General features: G+C 45.1%; 1 protein-coding gene across 1 annotated transcript in view; it reads left to right on the top strand.

Moving 5' to 3' along the window:
- Window positions 1–21,236, top strand: part of LOC121281428 (cation channel sperm-associated protein 3-like) — a gene marked incomplete at its 5' end in the record, with an annotated part of 46,115 nt that extends 24,879 nt beyond the window's left edge. Inside the window, 4 exons of the mRNA XM_041194373.1 lie at window positions 4,538–4,678; window positions 4,760–4,879; window positions 8,698–8,855; window positions 21,131–21,236. Coding sequence (XP_041050307.1) covers window positions 4,538–4,678; window positions 4,760–4,879; window positions 8,698–8,855; window positions 21,131–21,236 — 525 coding nt within the window. The remainder of the gene's footprint in view (window positions 1–4,537; window positions 4,679–4,759; window positions 4,880–8,697; window positions 8,856–21,130) is intronic.
- Between the last annotated feature and the right edge of the window lie 866 nt (window positions 21,237–22,102).

Here is a 22,102-nt window from a genome sequence, read left to right on the forward strand (position 1 = left end):
AATGCACATGCACTTTGCACATGTTTAAGCCAGATTGTGGCAAATAACAGGCTAACTGAGAGTAGGCCAAGTGATAGTGAAGATCAAGATAGGGCCATTTATCGCAAAAGTCAACTACCAAACGTTGGGACTAGGGTGGCATTTATGCCAGAAGGGGCTAGTGGGTGGAGAGAAGCCACCTAGGCAGGAAAGGCCACAGGGAAATATAAGAACTGACCGAATGTATAAGACAAGAGGCAGAATATCAGATCTATGGGGGGTTGGCAGAAAGAAGTAAAAATGTGGAAAGCCAGGAAATGTAGTGTAAGTTCAGACAATGGGCCTAATGGTGATCACAGCCCAAGGAAATGATCAAGAACTTGTGCAAGGGAGTCTAGTAACAGGAGGGACCGGTTGAGTAGTAGTAGTCCAGATAGGGACTGGAGATCTAGTTGGGGACAAAGTTTAACAAGAGCACAGACCAAAGAACAGGTGAGGAGCGACACAAGAAGAAGAGCCCATATGATTGAGAAGCTCTAGTGGCCACCAACAAGTTGGATGGTAAATTGGTAAAGGAGGAAAAACAAAAAGTACTTGACAGTTGGAGAGAGTTTGATGTTTCCATGGAGATGCTAGACAAAGGACAGTCCACGTTGTCCACTGATGAACATGTACAGAGCAAATACTCCACAATGGTACTTCTAAAGCTAAGGCTAAGCTTGTAGCTCCATAATTGAGGAACAGCTGGGCGATCAGGAAGTCAGAGCAGACTCCCCAGCAGCGGAAAAGTAAGTCTGAGGATTTTCCTAGTACTGTTAGTAACATATTCATGGGAATGTAAATCCATTGACATCTAATCAGCATTTTTGCAAGGAGAACAATTTCAAAGAGACATATTCTTAAAGCCTCCAAAAGAAACTGGAGATATAGAGGGGAAATTACAAAGGCTGAACAAGTGTTTATGGGCCAAATGATGCATCCAGGGTTTGGTATTTTTCAGTTAGGTCCATCCTCCTAAAAGCTGGTTATCTTCAGCTAAAAACAGCTCCAGCAATGTTTTATTGGAACTATGAAGAAAAACCAGCAGGCATTTCCTTAATGCACGTAGATGATTTCCTGTAGGGGGTAGGGATCTACGACATTTGAGAAATTTGAGATAGATAAAACTATAAATGAATTCAAAATTGGAAGTTGGGCTTCTGGAGCTTTTAAGTACATAGGGTTTGACATTAGATAGACTAAGTTGGGAATAACCCTAACTCAACAGTCTTACCTAGAGAATGTCAATGGGATACCGATAAATCAGGCCAGATCCTCACAACAGGAAGACTCTAAACCAAGGAAGAAGCAGATCAATTGAGAAGCTTAATTGGGCAATTAAATGGTTATGCACACAAACTAGACCAGATGTGTGCTATGAGGTATTAGAATTTAACACGATGCTGAAATTTTCTACTTTTGGGGAAGTGCTAAAAGAAAATAAAACATTGAAGGAATTAAGTTTAGAAGAATGTATACTCAGATTTCCAGACCTGGGTAAACCAGAAGGGATGAAATTAGTCATTTTTAGTGACGCCTCATGTGCTAACCTTTCCAATGGTCATTTGAGCACAGCAAGATTCATTATATTTTTAGTGGGAAGAAACAATAAATGTTCTCCCATTAGCGTGGGAATCGAAGAAAATAAAGAGAGTAGTTAAAAACACCTTAGCTGCGGAGACACTCATGCTGGTAGAAGTGACAGATATGGCTATGTACTTATTGGGTATGTTAAAGGAACTCCTATATAAGGGACAACTGGAGGAAAAATTGTGCCTATCAAATGCTATATAGATAACTGTTTGCTCTGAGACAGTGTCCATTTGACAAAGAGTGTTATGGAAAAGAGGCTGAGGATTGATGATGTGACTCAAAGAGATGTTAGAAAGGACGGAGATTTCAAAAATAAAATGGGTTGCCGCAAGTTACCAGTTGTCTGATTGTTTCACAAAAAAAATGACTTGCCCCAAGAGATTGTTAGATATCCTTGAAAAGGGACACCTTTTGTTACAACGGAATAGGAGAACATGGAAATTTTCATGTTGTTACCTTATTACAATTTTGTTTTTAGACGGGGATGGGGAATATGGAGTGTGTTAAAGATTGATTGTATAATAAGATAACCTATTATTATTTAGTATTTTTCTTATGAATAGTTTTTGTTTTCATATTTATTTTACTTTAACAGAAAGAAGGGAACCTGTTGGTATCCAATAGGTTCTCTTTATGGATGTTAAATACTCGTCAGTTTAAGGTAATAAGGTAAACAGGGGTTGGGTATTGATTGGTTAATTATACTCAAATGTGTATATAAAGAGGAGTCAGCCAGCACTGGGTGTCTGGTGTTAGAGTGGAGAAGTAAGCCATGTGGTGAGCAATAAACAGTCTCTACCAAAGCATTCTAGTCTCTGTCTTTTTCTTGGGAATTCCCTGGCAGATACCATTCCCTCAATCTCCAGCATGTTTGTGACCACAGACAGTGCAGTCTGCTAGCCTATGCTCAGTTCCCTGACAACAATCCTGACTCATTTATTCTGCACCACTCTTTGTAACTGCTTTATTCCATCAGGTCACAAGCTAGTTACTGGATGACCAGGAGTAATCCCTTAAGACATGGCAGGAATTTGGGTATGATTGTAAATCTGACCTACAATGAGTGCTGTGTCACCACCAGAAAGATCAGAGAGCAGAGAATGGTGTTCTCAAACAATGCTTCCACTGCCTAGACCATTTAGGAGGAGCTTTGTGATACAGCCCTGACTGTATATCCAGGTGTGTGGGTTATCTGTTGCATGTGGCATTACTGTGCCATAATTAGGGTCCTGCCCTTAAAACCACCTTGTCAGTAAGAAGTGCAGAAGGAAGTGGAGCAGAAGCAGCATCGACTGTCAGAGCTCCAAGATGACCGAGCTCTGAAAAAGCAGCTTATCCAAGATTGCTTCACATAAGTCAAGCATCCCATTCCCATTCCCATAGGCCAACAGTCCCTTTTTGACACCCATGGTAACCTATCCCTTGATCTTAGATCCTAAACGTTTTTGGATGGTTATTCGCCACGGGAAGACCTTTCCTCTAGCCTATCCTGTAATGCATGTGTAAAGTGAGTCTTTCAGTCTGTGTGACACTGCATATTCAGGAAAGCTGGCCTCCTCTTGCCGAAGTAGCTCAGGCAACTCCAACCTTCTCTAGACCTCTTGCAGCCGTTACTCCACTGGCAAGAATGACCTGCTATCACCAGCCAGAGTCCACCTCCCCTTTAGGAGACACTAGCTGCCTTTATGTGGTGCCAGTGGATGGGTTCCATCTCCCCACCCCAAACAGCTCCAGTAGCAATGGCTCACCAAGACTCCTTAGATACCACCTTCCAAACTCGGGACCACTATCATCTAGAAAGACAAGGGCAGCAGACGCGTGGGAACAACAGCACTTGGAAGTTCCCCTCCACTCTACATCCTGACTTGGAAATATATCACTGTTCCTTCACTGTGGCTAGGTCAAGATCCTGGAACTCCCTCCCTAACAGTACTGTGGGTGTACTTACACCACATGGATTACAGTGGTTCAAGAAAGCAGCTCACCACCACCTTCTCGGGGGCAATTAGGGATGGGCAATAAATGCTGGCCTAGCCAATGACACGCACATCCCAAAAATGAATTTTAAAAAATTAACAAGCTGTCAACACCAATTTATCATGGTCCTTGGGTGCAATCAACTTTTTAGGCCCATCACTGCTCCGGAAAGCTCCTGTTATAAACTTTGCAGAGGTTCACCAGAACTGGCTGGCACCTAGGCAGGGAAATTGAATATACCAAGTCTCAACCTTCCAATGATGTGTCGGCTGGCCTGTAGAGGCTGATTCTCCGTCCTCCCCAAAATATAAACCATCAGATAAAAATAAGGGGTTCCAGGTTAGGGACTTCTTACTTTAGGAGTTTCCTTTCCCCAGCATCTTAATGTCACCACGTCAAATCAGCCATATCTATCCAACGACTGGTGCCTCTGTGGCCATTTCTGGCATTCAGTTTTAGTTTAGGTTCTGGACCCCTGAAGATAAACATGTTTTCACAAGAAAACTTGTAAAGTAGTCCCCTTGCAAAGGGAACAGTGGAGGACACCATCAGTTTCCTAGAGAAACCCCCAACATCTGTCTTGATCATTATATTGAGAGATTTTCAGGCTAGTTTTTATGGAAGGCACCCTAGATATGTCCTTCGTTGCACAGCTCCTTGCCAATCCATGAACTTTGGTGACCATGGTTTGATGGTACACCTTGACAATACATTTCAGTACTTACATTAAAATGGCTCCAGGGCAGATTTTGGGCCCCATTGCTTTGTAATAATAGATCAGCAAAAGCCTATACACAGAGGAAAAATATCTCAGGATTTTAGGTAGCTTGGAATACAAAGCACCATGGCCTTGTTTGCAAAATATAAGGATTTTGTGTGGAGAAAATTATCATTTTGTTGAAAAGTTATTTTATAGAGGATGTTTTAAATGACTCCTGCTATCTTGCAGTTGGATGGCTGGACTGATCTTCAGGCTGAAACAGACAAACTTGGCTTCATATCAAGCCGAATTTTCATAATTGGTTTCATTTTGCTGGGATGCTTCCTCTTCTTCAACCTCTTCATTGGAGTTGTCATTATAAATATACGGGTATGTTGATACTTCTTTTATCATATGTATTAAGTACATGTTCAGTAAAACCACCAAAATAAATTATTATGTTACTTCTAGGAAACGACTAAAGAATTTAATAAAGGGGTCCAAGCTGAACGGGAAACCATTTTGATCCAAAAAAAACAAGCTATATTACAGAGACAGGAATCTCATATCTCAAATTTAATGGAGAAACAGGTATCGAATTTATTCTGATTTGACTGTAACTGTCAACCTTATAAAACAGGTGTGACTGCCAATTCCCAAATCTGGATTTATTACTTTTGAATAGTTTTTGGAATGCATATTTGAATTGACTTGTGTCTTCATGGCTTAACATTTTACCTAATAAAGTAATAGATTATCACAATACTATGCATTATAGGAAATTAGACTTTGGCTACATGAGGAGGATAAGTATGCTGGCTACACTGAGTATTTTAGGTTTCCTTTTTCATAATTTTTTTTTTTAATGACAATTTTCTGCTCTTCAGTTCCTTCTTTTCTCCTTTCATGAAGCTGGTGGCAAATATGGAGATGCAGTTCCACAGGCAAATGGCTATTTTTTTTTGTGTGTGCAGGACGTCACAACCCATTTTAATCCTATCCTCGCCTGTGTCTACACACACTCTTTCCAATTTATGTAATTCATAAGCACTGCGGAGCGGGAACCCTGTTTGCCTTTTCCTAACCTTAGGACATGGAGGCCTATTGTAGCGCTTTCACTCCTACTGCCATTCTGGCTGATATTAGTGAACCAACACAGACTCTAGAATTAGCCTGGGCCGCTTGGGTCTACATGGTTCAGGAACCCATCTGGTGTATTTTGCCAGTGAATCAATATGCCATATCATTTCTAATATTTGGAAATGTCAGGCTGGCTTCACAGATGATCAGATGTGTGTGTAGATGTCCTTTACTTAATGCTCGAAGGCTGATACCCATCTAGAGCTCCCTGCATTTATTCATATGGCTTCTAAAATGGATATTTTTCCCTGCATTTGGCCTGTGAAAAATATTGGGAACCTTGGATGAATCTAAACTCCATTTCCATCCTAATAAATAGAACTGCTTCCTTTGGACTGATGCTCTAAATGGTGCCACTGCCTCCAGAAACTTGGCAACACTATGGCTGGGGTTTAACATGGAGGTGGTGGCCCTGCCCAATGGCCCAGGAAGAGACACTGCAATTTTACATGGCTCAGACAATTAGTTGCCTGTAAGTATGTTTTCCACACCCGAGGCAGAATGTCCCACTTCCAGGAACTGCCAGCCAATCAGCAATGCCGCCAGGAGCAATGGCCTCTGCTTGGATTGGACCCAACTAATGACTGGGGCCCAGAGTTCAGGTAAGTGGGATGGACTAACCAGGCAGACAGGCCTCGGTGAGGTATGTTGTGTGGGGGGGAAGGGGTGTTGGTATAGCTGCGTTTGGCAGTCCAGGGTGGGAGGAATTGCTGGTGGCGTACTGGTAAGGTCACTGGACTAGAAATCCAAAGACCCAAGCCAATCCTCTGAGGATGGGTTCAAATCCCACCGTGGAGCTGGTGGAATTTAAATTCAATTAATAAAACTGGACTATAAAGCTAGTCTCAGTAATAGTGACCATGAAACTGTCATCAGTTGTTTTAAAAAACCCATCTGGTTTGTTAAAGAAAATCTGCCATCCTTACATGTGACTCCAGACCCACAGCAATGTGGCTGACTCTTAACTGCCCCCTGCAATGACTTAACAAGCCACTCAATTTTAAGGGCAATTAGGGATGGGCAACAAATGCTGGCCTTGCCAGCAACATCCACATCCCATGAAAGGAAGCAAGTGTGGGGAGTACTTTCTGCTGAAGTTGCCCTCTGTGGGGCATAGGGACCATTCCTAACTCTCCCATCATGACTTGTCCTCTTTTCCTTTGTTCCTTTTATCTTTTTATTTGCTCATCTTCCTTTCTATAAAACATCTTAAGATGTTTTTGATGCTAAAAACATTATGGGTAGAATTTTGCCCTTGTTGGGTGTGTGGGCCCCACCAGCTCGGCGGCGGGTGGACAGCTGACCCCCATCGCTGAAACGGGGCCCGCCGCCATTTTGAGTGGGAGGGCCAATTAGAGCCCACCCAGCGGCCTGCTGGACAGGAAGCGCTATGCCGGGGGGTGTGGGGGGGGGAGGGAATCCCCAACTGTCAAAGTGCGCTCTTTCATGCGTGCGCGCAAAAGAGCGCACTGCTCTCTGAGGCAAAGTGCTGTCTCAGGGAGATTAGTAACAGTGTACAAAACTTACAAAATAGAAAAATAAAAATACTATTAACATGTCCCCTTCATGTGACAATATCACACGAGATGGGACATGTTAATAAATATCACATTACATTTATTAAAGTTTTTAAAAAGGAACATGAAACCTCATCCCGCCAGTGGATGAGGTTTCATGTATTATCAGAAGCCCGCTGGGGACCAAGCCTTAAGGTTGGACAGGCAAGGCCTTTAATTACCCTGTCAATGGCCTCAATTAGCCATTGACAGGTCAGCAGGCGGACAGCTGATTTCGCTGTCCGCCCACCTTCCTGAAAAGTTAAAGGGACTAGGATGACGTCGGGGGTTCCTCCCAACGTCATCCCGTGTCATTTTCCTGTCGGTGAACGGGCCCCACCCCCAAATCGCCGACGGGAAAATTCTGGCCTATGGGAGTAATTTTTCTGGCATCCATGTGCCTAGGGAGCACCCATTCTTTTAGGACAAATAGGAGTGGTGACCCTTATACCTTGCCCATTTTTGTTGCTCTGTTAATTCCAGAGTTTTCTTTAGGAGGATAGAGCAGACCCTGCACCTGAAAAAGGTGGTGGCCTATTGTACCTACACAGTGATATTCACTCAAACCATAAGTTCTGTGGGGTCACACATACACATGCGCGCACACACATGCACACACACACATACACACGATACAGATAAAGATCGTGCGCTTTGTTTTAATAGATTCGATGATTTAAATTTGAAGTGAGGCTCTTGTAAAATGAAGAGTTCACAGTACACTGTGAGTAACATATCTAGGAGATTGGTTCTCAGGTGAACTTTGAAACTGGAACAGGTTAAGTACTTTGGCTGTTTGATGACTTGCAGCTAGTTTCAGAGTCTGGTTCTCAGACTATCTGATGACTGATGGTTCTAAAGGATCTGCTGGGTCCTGAGTAATAAAGGTGCAGACCCTGAAACCAGTTTTGATCACATGACCACTGGGTTAACACTTCTGAGAGCCACCCATTCTAGTTTGGATGGGGCAGGCCATCATGTTACAATGGGCCCTTGAGTTTTGCTATTGCATTTTGTAGTTTGAAACATGGAGATAGGCAGTCTGGAAAGTCCATAATCTTTAGGTGTTTAGGCCCATCCTTAAACAATGAGATGTGTGAATTCTACAAATGACTGTGAGGCCCCCTCACCTATGTCCATATCTAATTTGTATTTGCTGGAGGCTTGATACTGTGTGTAGTCAAAAGTCACATGATTTGCAGCAGACATCTTAACAGTTTGTTTTGTGTTGAGTCTTTAGAAATATTTACTGAGAGTTCATAACATGTGATGTATTGGACATGATGGGACTCATGAACAAGTCAAAAAGAAAGTTGAAATATATTTCCAACTTACACATTGGATTTTAGGCCATATTCCTGGACTGGGAAATTCAGGCATTCCTGATCCTGGGCAGGCCCAGCACCAGGCAGAGAGGTCAAGAATATCAACCCCTTTATAAAGTCAAGTGGTTGGTGACAGTGGATTTTGCTAAATGAAAAGTGAAGACTTCCCTAAAGAACAGAAGGCAACATTGTCAGGCATGTCACTCTGACATTCTCTTGCACACATCCTTAAGTTAAGAATCCTTAAGTTAAGTTGGGTCAAGAGTGGCAGTGATAGTATCTCACTTGCAGTGAATCTTGGTTGTGAAGCCCTGGGAGAAAAGAGAAAGAAATTACTCAAAACATAGAAAAATAATGGATTAACTGTTTTTTTTCCCACACGTTCCAGAAAACCAGCCAATTTGAAAGTTTCAGTGAAATGGTAGAGAAGTTCAAACATACCCTGCGACATGATGATTACGTTTTGATGGATGATTTATGTTCAAGCCTGTCATTCATAGATATTTACCTCGCGAGTCTTGATGAACAGGACAATACTTTGTACAAGTGAGTAAGAAGACATTCCATGAAAGAGGATGCATACTAATCTGCTGCATGTTATATAAAATTGTGTAGGTTTATATGTTCGGTGTGTGTAAGAGGATACAGGTTCATGTGCCATTTACATCCTCAGTCTCAGATGCCCAGTGACCTGTTCTTGGGGCTTTGCCTAGAGTACACTTGAGGCACAAGAGAGTCACACGCTGTTGCTCACAATTCACCTTTGTTTTCTTTATCTTTGGGTGCCTTTGGATATTATATTATGTTAAAGATGCTTTGGAGATGTAGGCTGTTGTTGGCACATTGCCTGGCTTTTTCCTCACTGCCTCCCCTGAACTGCTGTTGAGGGTATGAAATAACTCAGTGGGGAGTTGAATGGATGCTTTCTAGAGACAAAATTAAATGTTTGAAAAGAACTAGGAATTTGGGAAAGAAGTGGATTATGGAAAGAAGAAAGACAAAGGAAAAGAAGCAATGATGAAATGGTATCAGATAGGGACTGAGTATTGGTGTAGGGACTATTTCTGTTGTTTCTTTGCAATGGAGTTGGCAGTAAAAATTCTCCTCAGTAGTTGCTATATGGTGTGAAATGCAATTTGATACAATATTTATGTATATAGTGAGTGGACTGTGACAGAGCATTGAGATTATGTTCATCCATTAGGTGAATATCCCTGGGGAATTATGTAATACAGTCAGTTGGCCTTTCCTCTCTGCTATTTAGATTCAAATTCAGCCCGTTCTGATAGCTGTAGGGATCTGATGTGAAATGGGTTGAGATGGATACATTGCAGTTCTTCAGCCAATAACACTAAACTCCCTATTTCAGTACTAACTCTAATTCAGAAAATCACAGGATAGTCAGTCTAGGTAATGAAAAAATGTCTCATTGGTATGGGAGGGCTGCTTTGATGAGGTTGCAGCTGAAGCTTTAACTTGTATTTGCTGTGCTATGCATTACTTGGGTGTGCTTGAGGTTGATACTGGATGGCTGAATGGGAAAGAGTTTCATTTTCTTCCACGAACATCCCTCATCCTCCTGAGCATATAAAAAGGGGTGGGCAGGGGAAATCTGATCAATAGGAAGGCACTATCGCAGATTTTGTGCATATGACAGGGAGGGACAGAGGGCAAAGGGCTCTTTAAAGAGCGTGAGGCAGGCAGAGTAGAAGAGACACAGAAAAAGTGGGAGACACATAAAGTTGGAGAGCAAGGGACAGAGAGAGTAAGGGTATAAGATTCCACCTGGGAGTCACATTACCCAAAAAAGGAGTTGAGATCATAGGTGGTTTTGAAACAGTTTATTAAGAATTAGCAGTGTGGATAAGATACATGAGCTAAATCAGGCTTGTCCAACCCGTGAATGTGGCCTGTGAAGCCCATCAATGTGGCCCTGGAACAATTGTTGAAATAATGATAAGACGGCTTAGTGCATTTGAAGATTTCTTCAGGGGCCTGGTCCTCCAATCACAGCCTGTTTTTCTCCCTCGTTTGCTACTGATAGGCTCACTGTTCAGCCTAACAGCATCAAACAGGGGAAATAACCAGGCTGTCATTGGAGGAGCAACATACACCAGCAACTGTGAGTATTTGGAGATAGAGAGAGAGAGAGACTATGGAGTGCACGTTCACCATGATTTCCCATGGCTGCCAGTGCTCTGGCCTGGCTGTGGCCGCTTTCCCCTGGCTACAGCTGCTTTCCTCCGGCCGCTGGTGCTCTTTCCCTGGTACTCCTCGTGTCCCATCGGTTCCCCCCGGCGTACCCTGGCTCTCGGCCCTCCCCTCAGTGGGCACCCGCATTCGGGCGCTGCTAGGCCTCAGGCCTCACTCCCAGTTCTCATTGCACCTACCCCCACCCGAAGCCAATTTCGTGAGTGTGAGGGCTGTTGAGTTGGTGAGGATGGTTGAGTGAGTGAGGGTGGGAGGATGAGTGCGGGTGGGGCGGATGGGAGTGGGGGTGGGGGTGGGGTGGGGTGGGTGAGTGTGTGCACGCGTGAGAGAGAGGGTGAATGTGCGCAAGAGTGAGGATGAGCGCACGCATGTGTGGCGTGGTGAGCACATGTGCGTGTGTGAGAGAAAATGGGTGCTGGGGAGGGTAGTGTGGATGCGTGTCTGGCTCACTCCCAGTTGCAGGGTTCTCATTCACCCTTACTCCTACACACCAACAGGCACTGTCATAGTGGACTCAGTTAGCCTGGCACACACACACTCACTTTCACACTGAAATGGTCGTCATTTTTTTATTAAAATTTAAAGCAAGAAGAGCAGAAATATGAGAAAAGTCCCAAATTGCATTAATAAATTCAAATTTCCTATAATAAATATATATAAATATAAATCATCAATTTATTGTTGTGATTTTTTTTTGCTCAGCAAGTTGTTTCTAATCATATGTCAGCTGCTTTTTCAGGAAACTCATGTTTAATGTTGTGCCAAATCTCATCTTTGTGAAACCTCATCTTTGTGAAATTTGCGCATTGGCCTCCCCAAGTGTGAGAAAAATAAGCCTGAGCTAAATAGACAGAAAAGACGTACGACCTGTAACAAACGTGAATAGTTTATAATCTCGGATTGGATGAATAGAAGATGTGGAATGATGCTGATTCCTGTACGTGGCATTGTCAGCCTCTTCTGTCGATGTTCTTAAACTTATCAGGATGTTAGGCTGAAGTTGACTTTAGAAAGCTCTCTTTTTGTCCAATGTACCTTTTCTCTCTTGAGTGCCCGTTTATATACCTTATTTCTAGAAGGCTGTCGGGTGTACGATGCCAATCACTCACTCAATTGTCCAGTTATCAGGAACAGGCACCCAAGGTAAATCCACCCGATTTCCATCCCCCAGCCATTCTTGTGGCTTATCTCTTGCTAAGACATCTTGTTAAAACTATTCAGGCAATTAGTTCAGATATGGGGCATGTGGTCTCACCTCATCAGGAATGTCTTGTACCAGGGCTTATGCCAGAATCATGGCCTGAATTTTCCGATTGGTGGGGGTGCGGAGCGGGTGCGGGTGCGGGTGTGGGCAGGCGCAAACCTGGCAGCCTGTTTAAATGAAGGCCCGGCAGCCATTTCTAGGCTGCTCACAATGGCAAGTGCAAGGCCACAGCAGAGGCTTCTGGTAAGCAGGCCAGTCCGGAGGGGAGGGTAGGCTAGCAAGATAGGCCAGTCTGGAGGGTAGGCCAGTGGGACAGGCCAGACTGGAGGGTAGAACATGGGGCCAGTGTGCCCCTCATTTTTTGGATGACTGCCCTGCTGTCCTCCTTGAGGAGGTGGCAGCATGGCAGGAGGTGCTGGTCCCCCAAGACGGGAGGAGGAGGCCCCCCCACGTGGCAAAACGTGCCTGGGAGGAGGTGGCGGAGGTGGTGAGCTCCCGCCATGTGGTGCAGTGCACCTGGATTTAGTGTCACAAGCGCTTCAATGACTTGTGGTGCTCTGGCAGGGTGAGGACAACATTGGCATTGGGCATTTAACCCAGCAGGCTGGCTTACCCCCTGCTGACCCCCCACCCCCCCTCCACCAAGTCTGCGCATCGTAACTGCATTGAATCATTGACGGCATGTGTCCTTTGCTGGCTGAGCCAGCAGATATTGCCTATGCTGAGATCAGCCTGAGAGGGTGGTGAAGAGATGTGTTTTGCCCCCGCAGCATGTGTTACACTGAGTCCCACATGACTAGTTTGGGGGCAACCTGGAGGAGCTGCACCCAGGCTCTGTGTTTGAACTCCAGGACATATCCAAGTCAGAGTGATGACATGCAGAGAGGGGAGTTTCAAGGTGGTGTGGCAACGAACTATCTGCTGCGCTCTGTACTCCACGTGCTTGCGCCTCCTTGTTGTGGAAGGATATACCATGTGGTGCCTAATGTGATGTATAGAGCATGTGGCCAAATGGGGGTGGGGACTAGGCCTAGCATCTTCAGCAGCAACGGGGTGAGGAGGCTCTGGAGCCCTGATATGTCTCACTCTGGTTGGGGTGGGCCGTGCGTGAAGAGAGTCCGTGTGCAATTTTCACTAATCAATGCTCGTCTCTCATTTTCAGGAGAAGAATGCTCATAACGCGGCAGAGCGTGCGAGGACTGGCGGCGGCCAGGTGCAGATCATCATTCTAAGCCGTTTCGAGCAGGAGGCCCTGGATCTGGAAAGGCGCCATGCACCCAGGTCCACTGGTGTCGGTGAGGCTGAGGTGCCACGGCCAGATATGTATGGCCGGCAGTGAGGTCAGCATTGTTCTACCAACAGTCATAGCAGTGCTGAATGTTGTGATTTAATTTTGCAACATGGCTTGACCATTGGTTATGGAAGGATGAACACATAATGATCCGGGGATCAGGTGTGGATTTGTCATTTTCTCCATGCTAAGTGATCCACTGTTCTTGTTCCTCCTTTCAGCATCATCAGAGCAGGGCTGGGAGGAGGAACAGCAGAGGCCCCCTCTCACACCTGAGGCGCCTGCTGTCTCACCAGCATCACACCATTTCTGTGAGGCAGGCACCAGTGCAGATACTAGCACCTTGGTGCGAATTCGAACATTGGCTAGTGTCCCAGGGCACAGCGGTGAGGACACTTCACCGTCGCTGAAGGAGCTGGCAGAGACAGGGAGTGCCTATGGCACCAGCAGTTGGAGAACTGCAGGGGACCAGGCACATGCTCAGTCAGTGCCTGATGATGTGCCTCTGGAGTCATCTGCGATGCAGCAGGTGCAGGAAATGCAGCCGGGTGTGCGGGAGCATCTCGGGGAGATAATTGAAGCTATGCTTGGCTTGGTCTCCGTGGTGGAGGAGTCTACGTGGACGCTTGCCGAAGCAATGTGCCCCATGTTCGAGCGCCATGTGTCCTCCATGGAGAGAGCGGAGATTCTTGTGGAGAGGCTCCTCCAGGAGACCTGCCAAGGCTTCCTGGGGATGCGCTCGGACCAGCAAGCCCTCACATTGGCATTGACCTCAGATGGTCAGTGCCAGTGTGGGAGATGGTGTGGGCATCAAGTGTCCCAGCTCGGTGCCCATCCATCCACGGTGAGCAGGGAGGTCTGAAGTGACCTCACATTGGCACAGCAGCTGCCTGTCGCCTCCATGGGCTCCTCTCAGGGCCTTCTGGATGAGGGTGGCAGCTCCTCCCCCCTCTCCCAGTGACTGTATCATCTGGTGAGGCTGCGACGACTGGGGAGATGCAGGCTGTGGAACTGGCAGATCCCTCCCAGTTGGGGTCAGCACAGGCTCCACGGGCCAGAGGACGACCACCAAGGTCATCGAGGCCAACAGGCCAGCAGCGTGAGCAGGCTGTCTCAGATGCCACTGAGAGTGATGGGGCAGCACCAAGACGTAGTATCTGGAAATGAAAGCATAAGGCACCTTAGGCACACCACGGATTTTTTACTGGTGCTTTTGTGTTGGCCTGAGATAAGGCCCTTATAATTTTACTTGACTTGTAACGTTATTGTCTATTTTTTGCAATAAGCTGCTTTGTTTGACATGTTAAATTCAGATATGTCACCATGGCTGAGGGTGCCTCTTTTCTTCTGCATCTGTATGGTTTCCAAAACTGTAATGATTGCTTTGTTGGACATTCAGCTTTATTAGCAAGGCCCTTAGTTACTGTTGCTAACCTGGAAGATTTTGCACTTAGTTGTCAAGTGTCGAGCCAATAGCCTAGGCTTGTTCTGGTGGTCCAGCTATGGTGTGCTAGCTGAAGGTTTATTGGATTAAAGCCTTCCGGGTGTCTCTGCCTCCCTGCAGTATGTTCGGGTCAGCGTCTAACCCCTCAGCGTTTCCCTGTGCATGCTCATCCTCGGACTCACTGCTGGACTCATCTTGTGCAGCTACAGCCACTGCGTCGACACCTTCATTGTCCCCCTTTCTAGCGCAAGATTGTGGAGAGCGCAGCATGTAATCACTATCATTGACACACGATCTGGGGTGTACTGGAGTGAGCTCCCTGAGTGGTCCAGGCATCGGAAGCGCGTTTTGAGAAGACTGGTGGCTCTCTCCACCACAACCCTTGAGGAGGCGCAGCTCCTATTGTACCACTGCTCAGCTTCTGTTCTTGGATGGTGGAGAGGCGTCATGAGCCACCTTCTGAGGGGATAGCCCTTGTCACCCAGCAGCCATCCATCCAGCCAGGCTGGAGCACTGAAGAGCCCCGGCACCTGGGAGTGTCGAAGGATGTAGGCGTCATGGGAGCTGCCTGGGTACCTTGCACAGACTTGTAGAATCAGCATTCTGTGATCGCACACTATCTGCACGTTCATGGAGTGGAAGCCCTTCCTGTTGACGAAGGCACCGAGCTCACCTGCTGGCACCTTGATGGCCTATAGCACCCTGGACGCGGGGGAAGTCAGCAATGGCCGCAAAGCCTCTGACTTGCTCTGTCTGCTTGCCTGGTCCCAACGGAAGTGGATGAAGGTCAATGCACGCCTGAGCAGAGCGTCTGTAACCTGCTTGACAGAAGTGTGGACAGCTGATTGGGAGACACCACAAAGATCACCCACTAAGCCCTGGAAGGAGCGAGAGGTATAGAAGTTGAGGGCAGCTGTGACCTTCAGAGCCGCTGACATGGGGAGTCCTCCCACACAATTCGTGGAGATCTCAGGGCCAATCATCTGACAGATATAGTTGACTGTCTCCCTTGAGAGGTGGAGCCTCCTTCGGCACTGCACCTCAGACATATTGAGGTAGCTGCTACGCCGCCTGTATATCCTGGCAGCAGGATAGTGGCATCTTCTGTGGCCCCTTATGTCTTGGACTTCCTATTGGCCCTGCATCCCTTGTGCCTGTGCCTGTCCTCCCAAAGGTGGCTCCCCTGGAGGCTGAATGAGCATTCCTGGCCTCCTCCACCTTCTAGCCCTATCTTCCTCCTCAGAGGAGCTGCCTCCAGTGGACAGTTCAGCTCTCCTTCCCAGGATAAGGGAAGGCTTCCTGAAACCTGCAGACCCAGAAAAGATTACTCACTGCAGAGTGCTGACTTGAAGGTTAAGAGTCCAGAAAAAGCAGCTGGTATGTGTTTTTGAAGTACTGCAGATTACACAAGCAAGTTTGAAAAACTTTCAAAAATAAATACTTGACTGTGCACATTCGCAATCCCAGTGAGCCCTCTTATCCTGCCTGTGGGATGAGCTGAATACAAATGTGTCCTGCCCCTTGCGCCCATGCGCCAACCCGAAGATTGCGCAGATGCCGCAAAATCGGCGTCGATTGAACACTCGAGCCCTAAGTGGCCGGTTAATTAATGGCGGTCATGCGTCAGACATCATCGCGCGACAGCCCAGCGAAATATCGTGATGGCGTGCAGTGACATCGGGACACTCGCCCGACGTCACCACAAGTCATTTTATGCGTTGACGTGTGGGTCTTTGGCAGAGATAATAAGCATATGCTGTCCTGTTTCTGGGTCTGTGTCAGCACAGCAGGCTGCTATTGAATCTTTCTTACTAAGTAAGAAAGAGAGAGAATTATTTCTATAATATTCAATTAATTTTATAATATTTTATAAGATCATTAAACAACCATTCCTTACAATGTGAAAAGTGAGAGGGGGCAGCGCACAGCGGTAGAGGGAGGGGGGGGCTGGCTCCGACAGCTGAGTAACTCACTGAGCCTGTACACAGAGAAGCAAGAATTCTGATCTGAATTCACTAGGACAGCCTGGAAATGGGTTTGAACCCCATATCCACTGATATACAGGTGAGAATGCTGCTACTATGTAAAATGTGATGCCACTTCTGGGGCATCAATGCCCTTGCATTGATTGCTTCCTTTTTTATGAGAAATGACCAGGCCGAGTTTCTCTCTGGGCTCCATTCCCCTGCTGCCCCCCACAACTTAGAACCCTCCCACTATCTTTGGAACAAGAGGGGCAGAATTTTCTGCCTGTCGGGTGGGCGGTGCAGGAGCGGGCACAGGCGGGCATGGACCCGATCGGCGCCCCCAATTGGGTCCGCGCTGCCATTTTAAGTAGGTGGGCCAATTAAGACCCGCCCAGTGTGACACGCACCCGGAAGTGCTGTGCACTTCCTGTGCAGGCGGGGTGGGGGTTACCTGACTCGGGAGTCCGCTCTTTCACGCCTGCGCATGAAACAGCACAGAAATCTCCCTGGGGCACATAGTTTTAAGTCCAAAAAGTGTAATAAAATGGCAAGAAAAATTTTATGACATGTCCCCTCAAGTGAAACTGTCACATGAGCTGGGACATGTGCATTGATTTTAATGAAAATTTTTCTGAAAATTTTAGATAATTCTTGAAACCTCATCCTGCCCATGGATGAGGTTCCATGAAAAATGCAAAGGCCGCCTGGGCTCTTCACCTGTCGGCCAAGCTTAAGGCTGGAAGGGCAGCTCAGCTGATTGCCTTAATTGCTTTTTTACAGGCCTTCATATGCCTTTGACAGTTCGGTAGGCACGCAGCCAACTCGGTTGCACGCCCACCGAACTGAAAATCTAAATGAAGCGCGGTGACGTCGGGACGTACCCCCAACATCACCCTGCATCAATTAACGCCTTGGCGAGCAGGTTCCACCCCCGGTCGCCAAGCCAAAGATTCTGCCCATGGAGTCATATCTAAGGGAGCCAGTAATAGATCCAGTAGAATTTCCTTGTTGATTGGTTAATAAACTAGTGGGATCCTGGGCTTTATAAAGTGAGGCCTAGAGTACAAAAGCCAGGAAATGATTCTAAACCTTTGGAAAATACTTGTTTGGCCCCAGCTGGAGCATTGTGTCTGATTCTGGATACCACAGGAAGATGGTGAAGGTTTTGGTGAATATAGAGAAGAGATTTATAGAATGGTTCCATGGATGAAGTTCTTAAGGCTGCATGGATAAACTGGAGAAGCCTGGGTTTTGGCCTTAGAGCAGAGAAGGCTACAGGCTGATTTAATGGAGGTGTTTAAAATTATGAAAGGTTTAGTTGGAGTGAATAAAGAGAAACTGTTTCAATGGCTGAAGGATCAATAACCAAAGGGCACAGATTTAAGATGATTGGCAAAGGGACCAATGGCAACATGTGCAAAAACATTTTTTTACACAACGAGTGCTATGGATTTGAACTGCACTGCTTGATAGAACGGTAGATACAGGTTCAGTATTAGCTTTCAAAAAGGAATTGGATAAATAACAAAGAAAAAAAAGTTGCAGGGAAATGGGGAAAAAGCAGGGAAGTGGGACCAATTTGAAAGAGCCATCACAGACTGAATGGGCTGAATAGCCTGCTACTGTGCTGTACTATTCCATGATTCATTGATTCTTCTGCCTTGTACGTGGTCAGTTGGCAATTTGATAGAGGTCAAGTTGATAGAGGTGTCTATAATTACGAAGGAAATAGGGTAAGATAGTTACAAACAAACTATTTCCATGATTCGGGGGTTGAGAACGAGCGGGATATAGATATGAGATTAAACATAAATGTAATACAGGCAGCAGGAGAAATGTTTTACACAGAGGGCTATATGTCTGTTAAATGCATGACTAGAGTTAAAATGAGTATTGCTGAAAAAAAACACACGTTGTCAAAGCTTTTCATCTTATACTTATCAGGACACGGAAAGAATATCAAATGTAAAGGGGACAACAAATCAGAAGAGAGCACTGATTGATTGGCAAGTGGACTCTGACTGGTAGAGGTGTTGCCATGGAAAATGCACCAGTTAACTGGTGACTGACAATTAACTATTGAGCTTTGTTTAAATTCGAACCAGGCAGGTTGACTCTGATTGGTGAAGGCATTGCCCCGAGGAATGAACCAGAGAATGGTTGTCGCCTATTTTGTCTATTTGAAACAAGCACAATGTGCGTATATGTTCTTTCTGCCTGCAAAAGACAGGGCCCTGTGTATTAATATATGTAGCTTCCAGCACACATAAGTGAGCCCCAGTGCGAGGCTGACTGAGGATCATAAGTTGGTTGTCAGTGTAATTCTTAGCACACTCAGGATTGTATAGCAAATTCTGTCCAATCGTAGAATCATATCAAATGTTGGACGCTATGGCCAGGATTTCCCCTTCCCCCTTTGGCTGGTCCATCAATTTTTTAGTTGCGCCTGTGACAATTCTTGCCGTAGGTGAGGCCAGAAAATCCCAGCCTATGTTTTGGGTTTTGCAAGCCCAGTTGGTTGCACATAGTCAGTACCTCGCCTGTTATGAACAGCCGAAGGGACATGCTGTTTGATACGATCCGCCAGTCTTTGGGAAGTACGGCCTACAATACCTAGTATCACACCAGCATTGGAATTCATATACCACGTAACTCATTTGTGTGATAGGCAGAACGTCTTTCTGGCTTGACAGCAGCATCCTGTTAGTGGCGAACGCCACTTGTGTTGCTACTGCATAGTAGTAGCGTGAAATGGCTAGCTTCACCTGTTGCTCAAATTTTTGAGATACCTTACTCTTCCCGGGTAACCTGAAGTAGACTGGGCCTGGGCACTTTTCAGGACTTAAAGTGGCGGTCTTAGACCAATTAATGAGTTTGTGCAACATAAAGTGAACAGTGATCTTATTAGGGTAGCCATTCTCTTGCAGGATGGCTTTGATGCACCCGATTTCAGAATCAAGCTTGCATGATGAGCAAATGGCTCGGCCCTATTTACAAGGTTGCTGATAACAGCAATCTTATAGTGTTTGGAACTGTAATAACCCTAATTTATATATTGACCAGTGAATGTAAGCTTGAGGTAGATAGTAGTAGAGAACCTCCTGGCAGATTTCTCAACTAGCACTTCAAGGAAAGGGTGCTCATTTGACTCCTCCTTTCGAAGGTGAATTTGAGTACATGATGGAACCTGTTAAGGCGTGTAAGGAAGTTCTTACACGCGGCTGCAGATTCAAATATAGCAGACATATTGTCTAGATATTGGAAATATGCAAGGGGTGGGAGGTTGGGTGTTAGTCCACCAGAGGCCTTTCTTGTGGCATTCAACAAAGATGTTTGCGAGAACTGGGCCTAGAGCAGATCCAATGGCAACACCATCTGTTTGTGCATGTATGGTGTTGTTAACTCTACTACGCAAGTTGATGAGTTTAAAAGTTCAGTGAATACTGATGTACACAATGGTGATGGGCCTAGATCGCCATGATATAGTGCTGCAATGCAAATTTTTATGGTTTCCTTGAGTGGTACATTGTGAATAGGAGCAATGTTAAATGAGCACATGGACATGCATTGCTATTGATATGTAAACCCTGTATGGTGTTCGCTAATGTGTGTATGTGGAAAACTTGCTCAAAACTGGTTATAACAACTCATCCAACCATTTAGCCAATTCATGTTGTGCAGAACCAGACATAGATAAAGGGACATCGTTCTTGTGTGCATTGGGCAGCCCTTACATATGTGAATGCAGTGAACCGTGAGGACATATCCTATCATATGTAATCACCCGGCAGCTCGTTGCTCTTATACAAGTCCAACAAGCATCATTTTTAGCTGGCTTTCAAGCAAGACTGCCTGGTCATGCTCAGCGGCAGGTCCAATGAATATGAATTTGGGCCTGTCATTAAGAATAGCGTGCGTTTGTTGATATAGTCACACTTATTAAGGATTGTTCCCTTTGCATTTGGTATTCTTGCGAATTGTCCTGATGAGTACAAGATGAAAAGCTTTAAACGTGACTTTTTCAGCAATACTCAAGTCCTGTACTAACTAACGACTAACAGTTAAAATGATTGAAGGAGAGACCATGTTAACATTTAATGATGTATTAGATAGATAGTCAAAGAAAGATGCTTATGCGATGAGGATGTGTTATGAATACAGCTAAGGTAAATGAGATAAAACAACATGGACTGTTTGGGATGAGTGGCATGATTTCATGTTATAATTTTGATGTAAAAATGCAAGCATAAAATAACTAGAAAATCAAAAAAAAAACAGAAATTTCAACACAACTGATGAGAAAGAAGAATATTCAATACATGTGTAACAGACTCAACATAGGAAGTCATGAGACATTTATTTTAAAGATGTTCCAAGGGTTTGGGAACTACAGACTGCAATAACTTTGTTGAATGTCTGAACTGAGCTATACCAAGGCAGAAGCAAAGATCTCCCCTCACAGGTAGCAGACAGTTCAAAGGTATATCCTCATTAAGATGCTTTTAGAGAAGAGCTTTATTGATGGTACGCTGGGAGCAAGCCATCCATACTGTCCTCTCAGCTACATAAGTGACACCAGGGACAATCTTTAATGGAACAAAATTGGGAGAAAGGGGGTGTGTGCCCTTTCTAAAGGGTAAAACAAAAATCGTGAATTGATTTTTAAAGATTGATTATACTTTCTTTCTGCTCTCTACATTCTAGGTTACAACAACTTTACTTTGAAACAGCATATGTTCTGGGTAACTTGTTGGAAGTTGATCGTTACCAAGAACGCTTTGAAAAGAAGGATGTAGATGAGAACCCTTAGGCTAATTAAATAAATTGAAAAATTAAACACTTTTGAAAAGATTATTTTATTCATTTTGCAGTGTTTAATCAGAAGACAATGCTGATAAATGGACAAGCATATCATGTTTTTGAAAATGCCTATCGATGGATATTTGGAAACTATCTCTAGGTAGTGCTGTGCTCTGCCTTCATTTACTCCCTTTCCAGCCTTCAACATAATACAGCTCTTCTAGGTTATTTTGGCAGCAAAATTGCACCTTGCAACAAATTCTGGAGCATCCCTAACTGGTGCATCACCTAATTGCAATTACAGTATTTTATTGCATTTATAGATTTTCTCACCTTCATCAATCCCATGTCTCCCTGTATAAGGCAGTGCATCCCAAACAGCATGATAGCTGGTTAATGTCTATGCCTAGATGCTATGTATCTGGCCAGTTTAAGATGAGCAAGCGCATTCCGGGTGGCTGCTCTTCTGATTCTCTCCTGTGCCCAAGTGAATAAGCGTCTTGATTTTCCTTCATTGATACCTTTGTTAATGTTATGGGTGCAGGCATTCCCAACATCAATGGAAATTTGCATCTTATCATTTTTATATGATATATTACAACCCAGAAGGAAAAAACAGTAAAAACTGGGAAATAAGAATACTGGTCCAAAACAAAAACAAAAACAGAATTACCTGGAAAAACTCAGCAGGTCTGGCAGCATCGGCGGAGAAGAAAAGAGTTGACGTTTCGAGTCCTCATGACCCTTCGACAGAACTGGTCCAAACTGGTCTTGTATACCTTAAAATGGGACACCAGTAGAAACTGAGAAATAAGAATACTGGTCTGAACTGTATTTCCTTCTGGGAAGGAACTTTACACAGGAATGCATTACTTG

This window comes from Carcharodon carcharias, chromosome 8 (assembly GCF_017639515.1).
Source record: "Carcharodon carcharias isolate sCarCar2 chromosome 8, sCarCar2.pri, whole genome shotgun sequence".
Taxonomy (NCBI): Eukaryota; Metazoa; Chordata; class Chondrichthyes; order Lamniformes; family Lamnidae; genus Carcharodon; species Carcharodon carcharias.